At 39.9% G+C, this 18,807-nt stretch overlaps 1 protein-coding gene across 3 annotated transcripts in view; it reads left to right on the forward strand.

The window, feature by feature from the left end:
• The window catches only part of LOC144510730 (triple functional domain protein), a 589,246-nt gene that overhangs the window by 244,417 nt on the left and 326,022 nt on the right, over window positions 1-18,807 (forward strand). For all 3 annotated transcript variants that reach the window (XM_078240506.1, XM_078240513.1, XM_078240521.1), the window contains 2 exons: window positions 567-689; window positions 16,196-16,387. In XM_078240506.1, coding sequence (XP_078096632.1) covers window positions 567-689; window positions 16,196-16,387 — 315 coding nt within the window. The remainder of the gene's footprint in view (window positions 1-566; window positions 690-16,195; window positions 16,388-18,807) is intronic.

Genomic DNA, 18,807 nt, shown 5'->3' on the forward strand with positions numbered 1-18,807 from the left:
TGCAATATGTGAAGAATGCATGTCATTCAAATACTTTAAAATAATTCAGCTGTGTGATGCATATTGCATTATGCTGCATCTACAATGACTAGTATAATACAGCTACATGTTTCCAACATAAATTTGCAGTGTGTTTGTTAGGTAATTTTTCTACTTACATTAATTGTTTAAAACTAATTGCAATATCATCTTTGCAACACTAATTCCTTTATTGCACTTTTGGAAAACATCTTTCGGCATGTCAGATCCCTTTAAATTCTCAAATGATTCTGCTGTTACTATGTATGTGTAGTGCTGCTGCCAAACCTCCACCCTAAAAATGTGTCCAAAGTGCCTGTAAAATTGCTGGTTACTACTCAAGCAAGTTGTGTACAAAGAAAACATTAAGCTGAAGGAGATGCAGCCTGTGTTAAATTAGACTGGTCCATCTTGCATGCTGTGCCTTTTTTTGTTTTCAGTCACTGGTGTGCAATAACTTACAAGCAGCCCAGTGTCTATCATGATATGTCGTTTCATAGATCTAATTGAGATTCAATGTGTTTAATAAATCTCCTGTTTCTATTCAGATGTTTGACTGGATCTCTCACAACAAAGGACTCTTTTTGAATAGCTACACAGAGATTGGAGCGACTCATCAGCACGCGATGGAACTTCAAACACAGCACAATCACTTTGCAATGAACTGCATGGTAAGAGTCTGTTGATGAGAAACTGACAAAAATTGATGCAATAAGTATTTGAGTTCCTACTTTTCAGGTGGGGCGACAGAGAAGTTGTTGTAAAGAACTGAGATGTGTTTCACTAACGAATAAGGCAAACAATTTGTTATTACTTGGATTCCTTCAAGCGGGGTTTCATGAGCTCTGGTACTTCAGTGCAATATTAATAGTATTCTAGCCACATTGCACTACATGTGGTAGACATTTGTGAGATTTAGCAAGGGATGCTATATTATGGCAAATTAAATTTGCTAATGAATGAGCATTACCCACGTATTAATGGAGGGCTCACACATGCAACACTTTTAATTCCGATTTGCAGCTTTATATTGTTCAAACCACATGTAATTATTAATCTTTTAAAGCAATGGATGATTTGGTATATTGAAAACATTGGCTGTGGATTTTGTCTAGTTGAACAGAAGTTAACAAGTTAATAAAACTGCCTAAACTGATAAATGATTTGCTTGAGGACTATTGGGCTTGCTTTCTGTGAAGCTATGGATCAGTAGAAGACACTGTCCTCTAAATAAAGAGCAAGTTTGAAGATTTTTTTTTCTTTATTCCTTCATGGGATGTGGATGTTGCCCAAATCTAGTTGCTTTGAACTGAGTGGCTTACTCGGCCATTTCAGAGGGCAGTCGAGAGTCAACCACATTACTGTGGATCTGGAGTCACGTAGGCCAGACCAGGCAGACTTTGCTAAAGGGCATTAGATAACCAGATGGGTTTTTATGATAATGGATGATAGTTTCATGCTCACAATCAGAGACTAGCTTTGGATTCCAGATTTGTTATTAATTGAATTTAAATTCCACCCCAGGTGCTGTGGAACCTACCCCTTGGATATTAACCTGGGCCTCTGGATTACTAGTCTAGTGACATTGCCACTATGCCACCACCTCCCTACCAATATATTGGCAGATAGATTGTGATGGTATAAAGGAATATGGGCTTTTGCTTCCACAAATTGGGATTTTGGCATTAATAGGTGCTGTTTTTAGGAGATTACCATCAATTCTGCTCCATGCCTTAATTAGGATAGCAGACCCAAATAAATTGCTTGCAATTTCAGGATCCTATTTGCTCCCAATCTGAGCTACTAACCTCATCATATAGAATCATAGAATCTACAGCGCAGAAAGAAGTCATTTGGCCCATCGAGCCTGCACCGACAACAATCCCACCCAGGTCCTATCCCCATAACCCCATATATTTACCCTCCTAATCCCCCTGACACTAAGGAGCAATTTAGCATGGCCAGTCAACCTAACCTGCACACCTTTGGACTGTGGGAGGAAATCAGAGCTCCCGGAGGAAACCCACACAGACACGGTGAGAATGTGCAAACTCCACACAGTCACCTGAGACCGGAATTGAACCTGGGTCTCTGGCGCTGTGAGGCAGCAGTGCTAACCACTGTGCCACCATGCCTCCCCAAATCTTTGACCAAGTTTTTGGCTTCCCTTCCTAATATATCCTTTGGTTTTAGAAAATTGCCAACATTAGGGTGCGATACAAATGCACATTTTTTTGTGGTGTCAGGTGATGACTAAGTGCTTCCCTGTAGATAATTTGGGAAATTTGTAAGGAGATTCATCTCGCCAATTTTAGAGAGCATTGACAAATGTTGTAGGACTGGTAGCTGGCCAAATTAACCATGCGTAGTGCAAGGCAAGGAATAAATAGTCACATTGTTGGTCATAGAATTGTTAATATTTCACTTTCACTACTCAAAATATGCCAAATAAGATATAATTCAAAAAGATGGAAGTAAAATAAGAGTAGGAATCCTGCTATCCCACCATCACTGCCATTTTACAGCAGAATGGTGGTTTAAGGAGAATGAAAATTTATAGGGAGTGCCTTTTGTTCAATGTATAATGGTGGTGAATGTCTGGAACATGCTGCCCGGGGAGGTGGTGGGAGCAGGTACGATAGTGGCACTTAAGGGGCATCTAGACGAATACATGAATAGGATGCGAATGGAAGGATACGGACTCTGTAAGTGCATGCGGTTTTAGTTTAAGCAGGCATCATGATTGACGCAGGCTTGGAGGGCCGAAGGGTCTGTTCCTATGCTGTACTGTTCTTTGTATAAAAATAACAGATACCAATTAAAATTAATATTCTATCCTCTGGTGGAGACCAATTTTCTTTTTGCTGTCCATAGAATCAATAATGATTGATCCTCCAGAATGGCTTCATTGGGCCTATCTTTGGACATACATGAGAGTGATCTGTAGCTTTATTAACTGTAGGGAAGTGTATTGCTGCTGGGCACACTGCCAACATAGCAATTTCCATTTTAAATAGAAAATGGATTTCTAACAAAAATATTTTTTGTCTTTTAAATCTATTTGCAATGCAGGATGAGTACTTGCTAACTTTCCTTCCTCTACTAATGCTTTCAGTTCCCATGTGCATGTAGTCTGACCTATTTCCCTAATGATACTAGGCAGAACGAGTGGTTCACTCACTGCAGCTCATCTGAAGAGAGAGCAGGCCAACTATATGATTCCCCAATTATTTAAATTTGACAACCATTTTTGAACTCTATTTTTAAAACTGCTCTTCTGAGAAAAGATGTGCTAAGTTTATACTTTTTGAAAAATTAAAAACATGCAACTGATTTAATTAATATGGTTAAATGTAGATTTATTTTGTCCTACTTAATTTAACACCCTCTTGTTAATTATTGCTGTTACTGTGCATGATGATTTAAGTCATCTATTTCACTTCATGAAGGAATATGTTTTATGATGGCTATGATGAATAGAGTGAAAGCTGCTTCACCCTATAAATATAATTGACGGGCTGTAAAGCCATTTTCAGTGCTGACTGCATTCAGCTACAATTGGAATATGTTTGATGTAGTAACATAAAACCAGATTATGGTGAATATTGAAAGTTTGAAATAAAAACAATGTACTGGGAGTACTCAGCAGGTCTGACAGCAGCTGTGGAACGAGAAACAGAGTTAATGTTAGAATTGAATATAACTCTTTGAGGCATAGCCTCAAAATAAAGGGAAGCAGATTTAGGACTGAGTTGAGGAGGAACTTCACACAAAGGGTTGTGAATCTGTGGAATTCCCTGCCCAGTGAAGCAGTTGAGGCTACCTCATTGAATGTTTTTAATGCAAGGATAGATAAATTGTTGAACAGTAAAGGAATTAAAGATTATGGTGAGCGGGCGGGTAAGTGGAGCTGAGTCCACAAAAAGATCAGCCATGATCTTATCGAATGGCAGAGCAGGCTCGAGGGGCCAGATGGTCTACTCCTGCTCCTAATTCTTATGTTCAAGATACTGCCAGACCTGCAAAATCTGACATTGTATCTTGCTTCTTTGTACTGAATCAAAATGTTCTTATTATTGATCCATGTTCACTTAATCAGTAAGTATCTATTTTCAGTCAGATTATGTATTTTTTGAGTTGCCTTGTAGTCAACAGCAAGATATTTTCCAATTAAACCTGGCCTATGCCACAGAAGAGTCCTGTGCCCTAATGCAAAATCTTCTGGTGCAATGAGCTAAGTGCCATTCAACATGGCACTAAAATTGAGCTACTTCCATTTGATTTGTATGGCACGCACTACTTATTTGAGCATTGCCAGTGTGATGCCAGTGTTATTTTAGTAAGGCGTTTGATAAGGTCCCCCATGGTCGGCTTATGATGAAAGTGAGGAGGTGTGGGATAGAGGGAAAGTTGGCCGATTGGATAGGCAACTGGCTGTCTGACCGAAGACAGAGGGTGGTGGTCGATGGAAAATTTTCGGATTGGAGGCAGGTTGCTAGCGGTGTGCCGCAGGGATCAGTGCTTGGTCCTCTGCTCTTTGTGATTTTTATTAATGACTTAGAGGAGGGGGCTGAAGGGTGGATCAGTAAATTTGCTGATGACACCAAGATTGGTGGAGTAGTGGATGAGGTGGAGGGCTGTTGTAGGCTGCAAAGAGACATAGATAGGATGCAAAGCTGGGCTGAAAAATGGCAAATGGAGTTTAACCCTGATAAATGTGAGGTGATTCATTTTGGTAGGACAAATTTAAATGTGGATTACAGGGTCAAAGGTAGGGTTCTGAAGACTGTGGAGGAACAGAGAGATCTTGGGGTCCATATCCACAGATCTCTAAAGGTTGCCAGTCAAGTGGATAGAGCTGTGAAGAAGGCCTATAGTGTGTTAGCTTTTATTAACAGGGGGTTGGAGTTTAAGAGCCGTGGGGTTATGCTGCAACTGTACAGGACCTTGGTGAGACCACATTTGGAATATTGTGTGCAGTTCTGGTCACCTCACTATAGGAAGGATGTGGAAGCGCTGGAAGGCGTGCAGAGGAGATTTACCAGGATGCTGCCTGGTTTGGAGGGTAGGTCATATGAGGAAAGGTTGAGGGAGCTAGGGCTGTTCTCTCTGGAGCGGAGGAGGCTGAGGGGAGACTTAATAGAGGTGTATAAAATGATGAAGGGGATAGATAGAGTGAACGTTCAAAGACTATTTCCTCGGGTGGATGGAGCTATTACAAGGGGGCATAACTATAGGGTTCGTGGTGGGAGATACAGGACGGATATCAGAGGTAGGTTCTTTACGCAGAGAGTGGTTGGGGTGTGGAATGGACTGCCTGCAGTGATAGTGGAGTCAGACACTTTAGAAACATTTAAGCGGTTATTGGATAGGCACATGGAGCACACCAGGATGATAGGGAGTGGGATAGCTTGATCTTGGTTTCAGATAAAGCTCGGCACAACATCGTGGGCCGAAGGGCCTGTTCTGTGCTGTACTGTTCTATGTTCTATGCACACAGTCATTTCTGAGCCAAACACTTTCACCAATAGATGCATTTTCAGAAGTTTCAGATTCTCATGCCTATATTTAAGGCAGTGTTATTCAGGAAGCCTGACAACCATCAAGACACTGCCAACATTCATAGCCTTCCTCTGATTATTCGTAAATTTGATATAATTATTAATCGTTGGCATTTTTCTCTATATATTTAAATAAATGGTTCACAAAACTGTGTTTTCTTCTGAGAGATTGATTCTGTCGGCTGTTCCTGTCTTCTATTATCCTATGTAATCTTTGCTATCCTATGTAATCTTTGTCTACCTTTTAGCTCTTTCTAGTCTCTTCGAATGCCTGTTAAGATACTTTCCTGATATGATGACCTGCATTTATGCTTTCTGGACAGTTCTTCACACCTTGCCAGGTTTTCTCCGCAGTTGATTTTGCAAATTATTCTTGACACCTTCATTCATACCTTCACTGCCGCACTTCAACCAGTAGGTAGACCTTTGCAAGTTCCAGAAACTGCAGATCTCCAAAGCTATTCCTACATTACTAATACACATGGGAAAGTTTGCTGATCTAAAACAGATCCACTAGCATGTTATATTTTAACATGGAATTAACATTTTTCTTTTGCATTGATGTTTGATAGAACAATAAACTTTAATTAATCATTAAGTAAAATTATTCATAAAATTGGAGTGAGTTTCTTTGTAGTGGTTGCATGTTCTCCATGAACAAGGTGGATTTATATTGACTCATAGTCAATATAACTTTTGTATTTGTATCCGTGTTTACAAATCCCCCCATGGCCTCGCCCTCTTTCTCCTGATAATCTCCCTCCAGCCCTACAACCCCCTACAACAACAAGGTCTCTGCACCCCTCCGATTCTGATCTTTCTTGCACTCCAGATTTTTAATCACCTCATGTCTTCAGCTGCCTCAGTCTAAAGCTCCTGAGTTCCCTCGCTAAATTTCTCTGGTTCTGCCAACTCTGTTCCTTTAACTCATGTCTTAAACCCTAACAAATCTGTGCGTGCTTTCCCTAATTATTCCACACTTGTCCAAGTGATTTTGTTCTTGTATCATCATTTCTAAAAGCCTTCTCATGACCAAAGTTAAACTGACTGGTCTGTAATTGCTTTATTTATCTTTACACTGAGAGATTCTGGCCTGTACCTCTGCAATCTCCACTTTTACTTCCCTCTATTTCTTGGGATGCATCATATCCAGTCCTCGTGACACTAACTTTCGGTAAGTCCATCATTCTGATACTTCCCCTTTATCAATTGTTAACCCATCCAGTACCTCAATTACCTCTTATTACTCTTGCTTTGGTAACATCTTCTTCCTTGCTTAAAAAAACTGATGTCATGTAGTAATTTAGTATCTCAGTCATGCCTTCTGCTGGCATGTGTAAATTCCCTTTTTGTTCCGAATTGACCCTGTCACTCCTCTTACTACCCTTTTACTATTGATATGCTTAAATAAAAGCTCTGAATTCCCATTTATGTTAGCTGCCAGTCTCTCATACTCTTTGCCTTTCCGATTTCCTTTTTCTTTCTATTCTGAACCTTGTGTATTCAGCCTTGTTTTCACTTCTATTATCAACCTGACATCTGTTATACTTTTCTGCTTCATCTTATTGTCCATCACTCTCGTCACTCAGGGAGCTCTAACTTTGGCTACCCTACTTTATCTTAACTGCTGTACCCACACCATTTCTTCTTAAAGGCAGCCCATTGTTATGTTACATTTTTTCCTGCTGCCCTTTGATTCCAGTTTGCCAGGGACATATCTGCTGTCACCCCACTGAAATTAACCTTCAAAATTAAGTATTTTTATCTTAGATGGCTCCTTGCCTTGTTTCATGTCTAACTTAAAACCTTAATATGCTTCCCATCTCCTTCCCGAAAAGGTCCTCGACTGACACTTGATCTACTTAAACCACTTCATTTTCAAGAACTAGATCTAGCAATGCCTATTTCCTTGATGGACTGATCAAGGAAATTCTTCTTAATACACTTCAGAAACTCATCCCCATCTCTGCCTTTTTCACTAATACTACCACAATCTATATTAGGTTAATTAAAATCAACATTATTTCACCCTATAGTTTTTGCACCTGTGTATTTTCCCTACAAAATTGCCCCTCTATATCTTTTCCACTAGTTGGTAGCATATAGAATACAGTTATGTATGAACATAAGAACATAAGAACTAGGAGGAGGAGTAGGCCATCTGGCCCCTCGAGCCTGCTCCGCCATTCAATAAGATCATGGCTGATCTTTTCGTGGACTCAGCTCCACTTACCCGCCTACTCACCATAACCTTTAATTCCTTTACTGTTCAAAAATTTATCTATCCTTGCCTTAAAATGTATCTATTCTTGCCTTAAAAACATTCAATGAAGTAGCCTCAACTGCTTCACTGGGCAGGGAATTCCACAGATTCACAACCCTTTGTGTGAAGAAGTTCCTCCTCAACTCAGTCCTAAATCTGCTTCCCCTTATTTTGAGGCTATGCCCCCTAGTTCTAGTTTCACCCGCCAGTGGAAACAACTTCCTGCTTCTATCATATCTATTCCCTTCATAATCTTATATGTTTCTATAAGATCTCCCCTCATTCTTCTGAATTCCAATGAGTATAACCCCAGTCTACTCAGTCTCTCCTCATAAGCCAACCCTCTCAACTCTGGAATCAACCTCGTGAATCTCCTCTGCACCCCCTCCAGTGCCAGTATATCCTTTCTCAAGTAAGGAGACCAAAACTGTACGCAGTACTCCAGGTGTGGCCTCACCAGCACCTTATACAGCTGCAACATGACCTCGCTGTTTTTAAACTCTATCCCTCTAGCAATAAAGGACAAAATTCCATTTGCCTTCTTAATTACCTGCTGCACCTGCAAACCAACTCCTTGAGATTCCTGCACAAAGACATCCAGGTCCCTCTGCACAACAGCATGCTGCAATTTTTTACCATTTAAATAATAGTCCATTTTGCTGTTATTCCTACCAAAATGGATGACCTCACATTTACCAACATTATACTCCATCTGCCAGACACTCCCCCACTCACTTAGACTATCTATATCCCTTTGCAGACTTTCAGCGTCCTCTGCACACTTTCAGCGTCCTCTGCACATTTTGCTCTGCCACCCAGCTTAGTGTCATCTGCGAAGTTTGACACACTATACTTGGTCCCCAACTCCAAATCATCTATGTAAATCGTAAACAGTTGCGGTCCCAACACTGATCCCTGAGGCACACCACTAGTCACTGATCGCCAACCAGAAAAACACCCATTTACCCCCACTCTGCTTTCTGTTAGTTAACCAATCCTCTATCCGTGCACCGTTATCTTATATAGCAGTCTTTGGTGCGGCACCTTGTCAAATGCCTTCTGGAAATCCAGATACACCACACCTACAGGTTCCCCATTGTCCACTGCACATGTAATGTTCTCAAAGAACTCCACCAAATTAGTCAAACATGACCTTCCCTTCATGAACCCATGCTGCGTCTTACCAATGGGACAATTTATATCCAGATGTCTCGCTATTTCTTCCTTGATAGATTTAAGCATTTTCCCTACTACAGAAGTTAAGCTAACCGGCCTATAATTATCCGCCTTTTGTCTATCTCCTTTTTTAAACAGTGGTGTCACATTTGCTGTTTTCCAATCTGCGGGAACCACCCCAGAGTCCAGCGAATTTTGGTAAATTGCCACCAGTGCATTTGCTATTTCTCCCGCCATCTCTTTTAGTACCCTGGGATGCATTCCATCAGGACCAGGAGACTTGTCTACTTTTAGCCCCATTAACCTACCCAACACTACCTCTTTCGTGATAATGACAGTTTCTAGGTTCTCAACTGCCATAGCTTCCTGTCATCAATTTTTAGCATGTTATTTGTGTTTTCCACTGTGAAGACTGACACAAAATACCTGTTCAATTCCATCAGTGATTTTCTCATTTCCAGTTATTACATCCCCCTTCTCATCCTCTAAAGGGCCAATATTTACTTTCGCCACTTTTTTATTTTATATATTTGTAGAAACTTTTACTTTCTGTTTTTATATTCTGAGCTAGTTTACTCTCATAATCTATCTTACTTTTCTTTATAGCTTTTTTCGTGGCTTTCTGCTGACCTTTAAAGATTTCCCAATCCTCTAGGTTCCCACTAATCTTTGCCACTTTGTATGCATTTTCTTTCAATTTGATACCCTCCTTTATTTCCTTCGATAGCCATGGCTGATTATCTCTTTTTCTACAGTCCTTCCTTATCACTGGTATATACTTTAGCTGAGCACTGTGAAAGATCGCTTTGAAAGTCCTCCACTGTTTACTCCCAGTATACCTTAGCCAACTCCTCCCTCATCCCTTTGTTTAAGCACAAGACACTGTTATTGGATTTTACCGTCTCACACTCTATTTGTATTTTAAATTCAACCATACTGTGATCGCTTCTTCTAAGAGGATCCCTAACTGCAAGATCATTAATTATTCCCGTCTCATTACACAGGACCAGATCTAGGATAGCTTACTCTCTTGTAGGTTCCATTACATACTGTTCAAGGAAGCTATCATGGCATTCTATGAACTCCTCCTTAAGGCTGTCTTGACTGGTTTGACCAATTGATGTGTAGATTAAAATCCCCCATGATCATTGCTGTACCATTTTTACATGCATCAGTTATTTCTTTGTTTATTTCTCGCCCCACCAAGATGTCATTATTTGGTGGCCTATAGACTACGCCTATCAGTGACTTTTTCTCCTTACTATTTCTAATTTCCACCCAAATCGATTCAACCATTTTTTCCATAGAACCTATATCATCTCTCACTACCGCCCTGATGTCATCTTTAAATATCAGAGCTACACCACCTCCCTTACCTTCCTGTCGGTCCCTCCAAACAGTCTGATACCCCTGGATATTTAACTCCCAGTCCTGACCATCCTGCAACCATGTCTCTGTGATGGCCACCAAATCATACTCATTCGCAATGATTTGTGCTGTCAACTCATTTACCTTGTTTCGAATGCAACGAGCATTCAGATAAAGTGCCTTTATGCTAGTTTTTGTACCTTCTTTCTGAATTCTAACACTTCCATTAATAACATCTGAGTTCTCCTTCCTTTTAACTTTTTTCCTGATTTTTGATGCAGTTGGAACATTCTCCCCACATTTTGTCCTTGTTCCCTCCTTCTCGGACTCCTTACATAGGTTCCCATCCCCCTGGCATATTAGTGTAAACACTCCCCCTAGGACATCAGTCCCAGTCCTGCCCAGGTGTAACCCATCCAATTTGTACAGGTCCCACTTCCCCCAGAACCAGTCCCAATGCCCCAGGAATCTGAAACCCTCCCCCTGACACCATCTCTTCAGCCACATATTTAGCCGATATATCTCTCATTTCTACTCTGGCTAGCACCGGTAGTAATCCTGAGATCGCTACCATTGAGGTTCGATTTCTTAATTTTCTTCCAACTCCCTGTATTCTGCTTTTAGGACCTCATCCCTTTTTTTTTTACCTATGTTGTTTGTACCAATGTGTACTACGACCACTGGCTGTTCGCCCTCCCCCTTCAGAATGTCCTGCAGCCGCTCCGAGACATCCTTGACCCTAGCACCAGGAAGGCAACATACCATCCTGGAGTCTCGTTTGCGGCCACAGAAACGCCTGTCTATTCCCCTTACAATTGAATCCCCTATAATTATTGCCCTGGCACACTTTTTACCCCTCCCCACTGCAGCAGAACCAACCGTGGTGCAACGAGTTTGGCTGCTGCTGCTTTCCCTAGAGAGTTCATTCCCTGCAACAGTATCCAAAGCGGTATATCTGTTCTGCAGGGAGATTCCTGCAGGAGATTCCTGCACTACCTGCCTATCTCTCTTGCTCTGTCTGGTGGTCACCCATTCCCTTCCTGCCTGCGGAGTCTGAGCCTGTGGTGTGACCACCTCTCTATACGTGCTATGCACAATACTCTCTGACTCACGGATGCTCCACAGTGCCTCCAGCCCGGTCTCCAGCTCTGAAATTCGAGCTTCCAGGAGCTGTAGCTGGAGACACTTCCTGCACACATGCTGACCCAGGGGACTGGAACTGTCCCCAGCCTGCCACATGGAGCAAGAGGAGCAAACGACGGCTTGGAGCTCTCCTGTCATGTATTACCCCTTTAAATCAAACTTTTGAAAAATGTTTTGTTTCAGGTATGGCACCTCTGTTATTTCTTAACACTAACCAAACAAATTCAGTCCTCCATCTGTCCAAGGCATCTTCTCTCTTCAGCACTCCCTACTCATTACACCCATCACTCTTCCTTTTGTGTTGATTTGTTCTCCTGGTTTTCTCTGTCTCCCACTGACTCCCACCATTGCTTTTACTTGTTTGCCTCTGACATTGTTTTCCATCAAGCTTGTTCTCTGAGTTGTGTCTTTTGCAATTAAAAGTTTTTATATACTGAATAGTGATATACTGCTTTACAGCGCCAGCGACCTGGGTTCAATTCTGGCCTTGGGTGTTTGTTTGTGTGGAGTTTGCACGTGTTCCCCATGTCTGTGTGGGTTTCCACTGGGTGCTCCGGTTTCCCCCCTCAGTCCAGAGATGTGCAGGTTAGGTGGATTGACCATGCAAAATTGTCCCGTGGTGTCAGAGGGATTAGCAGGGTAAATAGGTCGGCTTTTAGCAATAGGGCCTGGATGGAATTGTTGTCAGTGCAGGCTCGATGGGCTGAATGGCCCCCTTCTGCACAGTGGGGATTAAAAAAAAATAGAGAAAGACTGATTTTTTTTCTCGTGACAGAAATGGTGATCTTGTCTTTGATTTGAAATTGACAAACTATGAGAGGTTAGGCGATAGCATTCCTAGAACATGGAGTAATTTGTTGGAAGAAATGATTATGACACTGCATCTTTAAAAGGAAATTTGGATAAATGGTCAAAGCAGAGGAAGTTGTGGTGACTTGGAATGAGCAAGGGGCAATGAGAGTAGTTTTCACTTGTTTTAGGAAGGAGCTAGCATGAACTTTGGGTTGATAGCCTCTTTCTGTATTGTAAACTTCTCTGGTTTTTATAGCACTAGATGTTAATGAAATGCATTAAAAATGCTATTAGAAGTTGGAGAGGGTGATCCTGATCACAAAAGGAATGAAAACGCAAATGCATCACCCAGCTTAACCTCAGGAACGAAGAAGGTTCATTCGGCTGTAATTTGGATAAAATTAACAGTCAAATTGGAAAGATATAGGTTAATTAAAGATAGCCAATATGGACTTGTAAAAGGCAAGTTATACCTGGCAAATGATAGAATTCTTTGAACAAGTAATTGAACTGAAGCAAATGCAGTAGATTTTCAGCGCCACTTAGCAGGCTTGTTTATCAAATGGTATTAAGTGGAATGTAGTAGCACGTTTAGGAATTTGACTAAAGAAAGAAAATAGAGGGCCAAAGTGAATATTTTTGGATTTTCTAATTAGTTTTTTTCCAATGAAATAAATATGTTGCTTTCAAACCAAAGGGTTAAATGAAACTTTATTTTTTGGCAGAGATATATTTAATTGTAATTCAAGATAAAATATTAGTTGGGAAATTATAAAGTTTACATAAATTTTAACATCAAATTAAATGCCTGTGCTTTTGTTTGAAACTTTAGTTTTCACTGAAGTAGCATATTTTAAATGGTTTTGCAATGGATAATTATCACAGCGAGATTGTGTTAAATTGAGCCACATGTGCAGTGTCCAATTGTGGTTGACATTGTAATTAGACTGTAGAAAGCATGTATTAAAAATGGGATAGCCAGTCACTATATTAAAATATGTTGTAGTAATTGGGCACTTAGATGTCATAAGTAGTTTATGCTTAATTGGTACTAACATACAAATTACATAACAGAAAATTAGCTTTGTTGCTTTGAGTTTTAGGCATACTTTTTGTTCGAGCATAATGCTGTTCATGTAACTTTGTCTTTTTGCTTGTTTTCAACTTTTCATATTTCTTCTCTCCTCGTTTTCTCTTTGTATATCTCAATGCACTTCTTTGTTTATTTTTGTATGTTAGTTTATCTTTGACTTTTTAAAATGTTTCATTGTCTGAATCTACCTTTATTTCTTGTCAATGCCTGTTTCTCCTGTTGATTTCTTCTCTCTCTTCGGTTTTGGCTCTCTTTCTCTCTCCATCCTTTTCTCCTTTTATTTCTTGTGTTGTTCCTTATCCCTTTGTTTTCTTTCACCTTCCCTGTCTTTCACTCTCTTCTCTGATGCTATCTTTCCTCTTGCCTTCTATTTCATGTTTTCTATTTCTGTCGTCTTTACGTTCTTGCTACTTCTGTACCTTGGTGTTTGTCTATGACTATTTCCTCTGATCCTTCTTTTGTTTAAATTGCTGTTTCTCGGTTCTGCTCTTGGGTAACTCTTTGTTTAGTTATTGTAAAATAGTGACACAGAAAATGGGCTTTACCCATTGTTCTAAAACAAAGCCTTCAAAATGCCTTGAGTGGCATTGTAAAAGATTATTACAAGAACCGTCATGACTGACCCCCAAACAGCGCATTATAATGAGGTTCAAAATATACTTAAACAGAAACGTCACATCAACTTCCTGAAATGATTCCTGGAATCATTTTTGCACATTACTTTTACTTCTAGCTATATGTTATTTTAAGTTACACTGTCTGAATATAAAGGTTTTATGTGGCATCTTAATGATGGAAGAACCACTCAATAACACTGTTTTAAAAATTGAATTTATGTATTGGTTCAGCCCTATTTTATCATAAATCATAGAATCCCTACAGTACAGAAGGAGGCCATTCGGCCCATCAAGTCTGTACTGACCACAATCCCACACAGGCCCTATTCCCGTAACAACACACATTTGCCCTGCTTATCCCTCTGACACAATGGTCAATTTATCATGGGCAATCAACCGAACCCGCACATCTTTGGACTGTGGGAGGAAACCGGAGCACCCAGAGGAAACCCACAGAGACACGGCGAGAACGTGCAAATTCCACACAGACAGTGACCTGAGCCTGGAATTGAACCCAGGTCCCTGGCACTGTGAGGCAGCAGTGCTAACCACTGTGCCACCATGCCACCCATAATATAATTACAATGGACCCTTGATATCATGAATGCTGGTTAGCAATGTTAATTTTGTGTTACGAGGCTGATTAGAATTTATTCCATAAAATGTTGGCTTTCCCAAAGGTTTTGCTTCATGCAGTACTTGTGAAGCTGAAATACAGGATGTTAACTAACTAATTTATGGGAGAGTTTTGCTGCTGAATGATGGAGTCGCAGATATATGAGAAAATGTGCAGCCACAAATCGATGAGTTCAGAACCTTTTGGCCAACGTTAATTGCCTGAAGTGAACAATAATACTGATTGCATTTAACACTATACGAGGGGATTCCTGTTGTTAACTTCGATGCATTGGGTCACATTGACTTCTTTATAGCGAGAGAATTAATCCAAGATAATTAGCAATGTAATGCAGTTTGATGATAATTGAATTAGAGCTTAAGAATAGTGGGGGGATATAGTTCAGAGAGCAGAAAAAGGGGAAAAGAGGGAGGGGGAAGAAAATGTGAGAGCAGATGAGGGAAGACGTTGGAGGAAGGATGGGTGAGCAGTGGAGAAAGTGCGTTGGAGAGGAATCTAGGAAGGAGGGGAAAAATGCAAGTTGAAGGAAAGAAGAGAGAAAGGGTTAAACAGTCTATCACCATGTCCACCGTAAAGTTCCTTCTGCAACTGCTACACTTTGCATATTTACTTAATTCTATTTCCATTTCTTAACTCCTTCGTTCTTTGATTTCTTCTGGCTTCTTGTTTAAGACTTTAGAAGACTTACAATTGTTGTTTAAATCGTGGCTATCACATTCAGACATGCATGCATTGCTTCAATTGTCTGCACATTTGTTTTGCCAATTTCTAGGAGGTAATACATGTGACTATTTTTCTATGTAGGGGACAAAGCCAATTGATCAAGATGTTTGGCGTTGTTTTCAGTCTGTCATAATGTTATTTTTACAGCGATATCTACTGTTCAAGGTCTTTGGAACCTTTGAGATAACTCCCTATTTTTATATGATAGTTACTATTTTAGTTCATATCTAGGAGTTTGGGGGATATACTTGTTTGTTTGAAGCATTTTTATATACTAAAATGTCTTCTGCCAATATTTGAAATCCCTCAGCAGGGCCGTATTTCAGGAATGGATGGCAGTGACCCTTATTGATTTCCTCTCCGGTCTTGCTGTAAGATTTGGCAGAAACACAGTGTTGCTTTGGATGTTCAGGCATCATCAACATGATTACTCTCATAAGGAGTTCCTGATATTGATCTTCACTGTAAAAACACAGCTGTCTTTATAAAGATGTTCAGTGAAAGTTCGGTACCATAAACATTGTTAATTGTTAATCTGATATATTTGGGCTATGTAATTATATCTGTGAGTAGCCTCTTATATATCTTGATGCGAATTTCAGTTAAGCAAAATACATTTACTTTGATCATTTAAATCACTACTTTTTTAAGAGGAAATAACGTTTAAATTCACTGAGATTATTCATTCCATTCTGCTTTGCATCATCATAGCAAAAGACATTATTTAAGCAGTCTATCATTTAGATATTATGTTGCTTATTTGACAAAGACTAACAGTTGTTTGTATGGTGTGCTTTTCCACAGAATGTATATGTCAACATCAACCGCATAATGTCAGTGGCCAATCGTTTACTGGAATCTAATCATTATGCATCTCAGCAAATCAAGCAGATTGCCAGTCAGCTGGAGCTGGAGTGGAAGGCATTTGCAGCAGCACTGGATGAGCGCAGTACTTTACTTGACATGTCTGCTGTCTTTCATCAGAAGGCTGAACAGGTCAGTAAATGCTCACAGTATATGTAACTGTTGTTTATATGGACAGTGCACCACAGGTAATTAATTTGTTAGCTATTTATATTTTTAGGCACTTTATTCGGTGAATAGGTTGCTTGTCGAATTAAAACATTTCAACTGGGCAAACTGGACTAATATTGATTCACATCTGTAATAAATAGATAAGATTCAGGGCAAGCTGATTCCTTCTACTGTTCTGAAAACAATCTAAAGTAATTTCAAATCTACTGCCTGCTTTTCAATGACATGATCTATAGTAGTGAACTCCTGCCTTGCAAAGCACCTCAAACAATTCATAGAATCATAGAAACCCTACAGTGCAGAAAGAGACCATCTGGCCCATCGCGTCTGCACCGACCACAATCCCACCCAGGCCCTATCCCCATTTCCCTACATATTTACTTGCTAATCCCTCTAACCTACACATCTCAGGACACTAAGGGGCAATTTTAGCATGGCCAATCAACCTAACTCGCACATCTTTGCAATTAATGCATGTCAAAAATATTTTTTGAAACTATATCTTAGGACTTGATTAAAGAAGACAATAACTGCTGGTAATACAATGCTGGTGGTGATTTTATATCCTTTGTGCATTTTGTTCATAAAACAACAGAATGACTACATTGAGGTATTATCATTAATGGTGAACTGCATCATGTCAATCAACTAGATGTACTTAATATTTGTCAGTGGAAGTTGCAGTCTATTTCAACTTCTTGGTTTGTAAATTTGAGTATTTTTAAAAATAATGGATGCTAAAGCAAACCCGTACCTACAACAACCTTTGAGTGAAGTCATTACCCTACATAGAATTCTACATCTTTTCATTGGCTGACTTTTCTTTGGCACCTTAATGACAACCTTGAAGTGAACTCTGTAATAAGACGACAACTAATGGACCCTTATATCAAGAGGAAAGCAAGATTGGCATATCTAGTCACTTAAGACTGGAATTAGCTGTTATATATTCAAAGTTATATCATTAACTTGAGATAATTTTTAAAAAACAGTGTTTCTATTAAAAATTACTTCTCAGTGGGGGAAAGAAATGGCATTGTATTCTTTGCAATGAAGGTCTGTTGTTCATTCTTTGGTTGTAGTCCAGTACAAAGGTTTAGCCTGGAGGCTTACGATCAGACTAATGCCAGAAACCTCTGACCTTATCCATGGCTGGGATTCTCCAGTGCAGCTGCAGTGAATGGAGTTTTGGCTGATCACCAAATTCTCCATTCTTGCTGGCAGTGGAAATGAACGGAATTGGAGAATCCTGCCCTAAAAGTCTTACTTGTATCGTAGAGCTACCAGTCATGCCTGTTTGTTTAACAAATACCTGTTACTATGAAAACATCTGTGGCAAATATCTTTCTTGGTTGACAGCAAAATCCATTGCTATAATTTTAATTTAAAAGACAGCAAAATTAGAGATAAAACATTGATTAAAATGACATGAATGGCTGTTTTGCCCTTCTGTGTATGTGTTTTAGTTGGCATATTTAAAGAATAGTAAAAAATTACTTTTAAAGCAACTGGATGCCTAGTTGTAGATTTTTTTGTGTACTAATACCAGAGCATTATTGTGTTGAATGTGAAAACTCAGGAATCATTCTGAATTCTACACAACTAATTACAACAGAATATTTTGGATCTCACTACAAAGGTGTGCAGGTTAGGGAGATTGGCCATGCTAAATTGACCTTTAGTGTCAGGGGGATTAGCAGGGTAAATGCGTGGGACTACAGGAGGGCCTGTGTGGGATTGTTGTCGGTGCAGGCTCGATGGGCCGAATGGCACTGTAGGGATTCTATGATTCTAAATGACCATTAAGATTCATAATCATACCTTGACAAAATGGCATTTACTGATAATAGTGTTTCCCTCACTCTATCTCTCTAGTTCTGTAAGTCTGTCATGTAAAAATGTTCTTTGTCACATGCCCAAAACCTTAAATCTGTGTCGCCGAGTACCATCAGCTGATGGGAACAGCTTTCCTTTGTCTGTCTTTTCTAATTGACTTTTCTAAAGTCAATTCCCATTTTTTGGGGAGATCTTTCGAAGCTTCAAAAATCGACTTGTATACACTGATCTTTATGGTAGCAGTTGCTATACCTTGTAGCACATTTAACGTTGTTCAAACCCAATTAAGATTCAAGAATAGAGGCAGAACTCTGCCTTCCAAAGAATTGTATTGCTTTATTTTTTGTTGTAAAAGTACAATTGTCTTGTGGTCATTTTGATTAAGTCACAGTGAAATAAAATAAGCACCGAAACTCATGGCAGGATGCCGGGTGGCGCAGTGGTTAGCACTGTTACTCACAGTACAGGGACCCAGTTCGATTCCGGCTTTGTGTGACTGTGTGCAGTTTGCATATTCTCCCTGTGTCTGTGTGAGTTTCCTCCTG

This window comes from Mustelus asterias, chromosome 2 (assembly GCF_964213995.1).
Source record: "Mustelus asterias chromosome 2, sMusAst1.hap1.1, whole genome shotgun sequence".
NCBI lineage: Eukaryota > Metazoa > Chordata > Chondrichthyes > Carcharhiniformes > Triakidae > Mustelus > Mustelus asterias.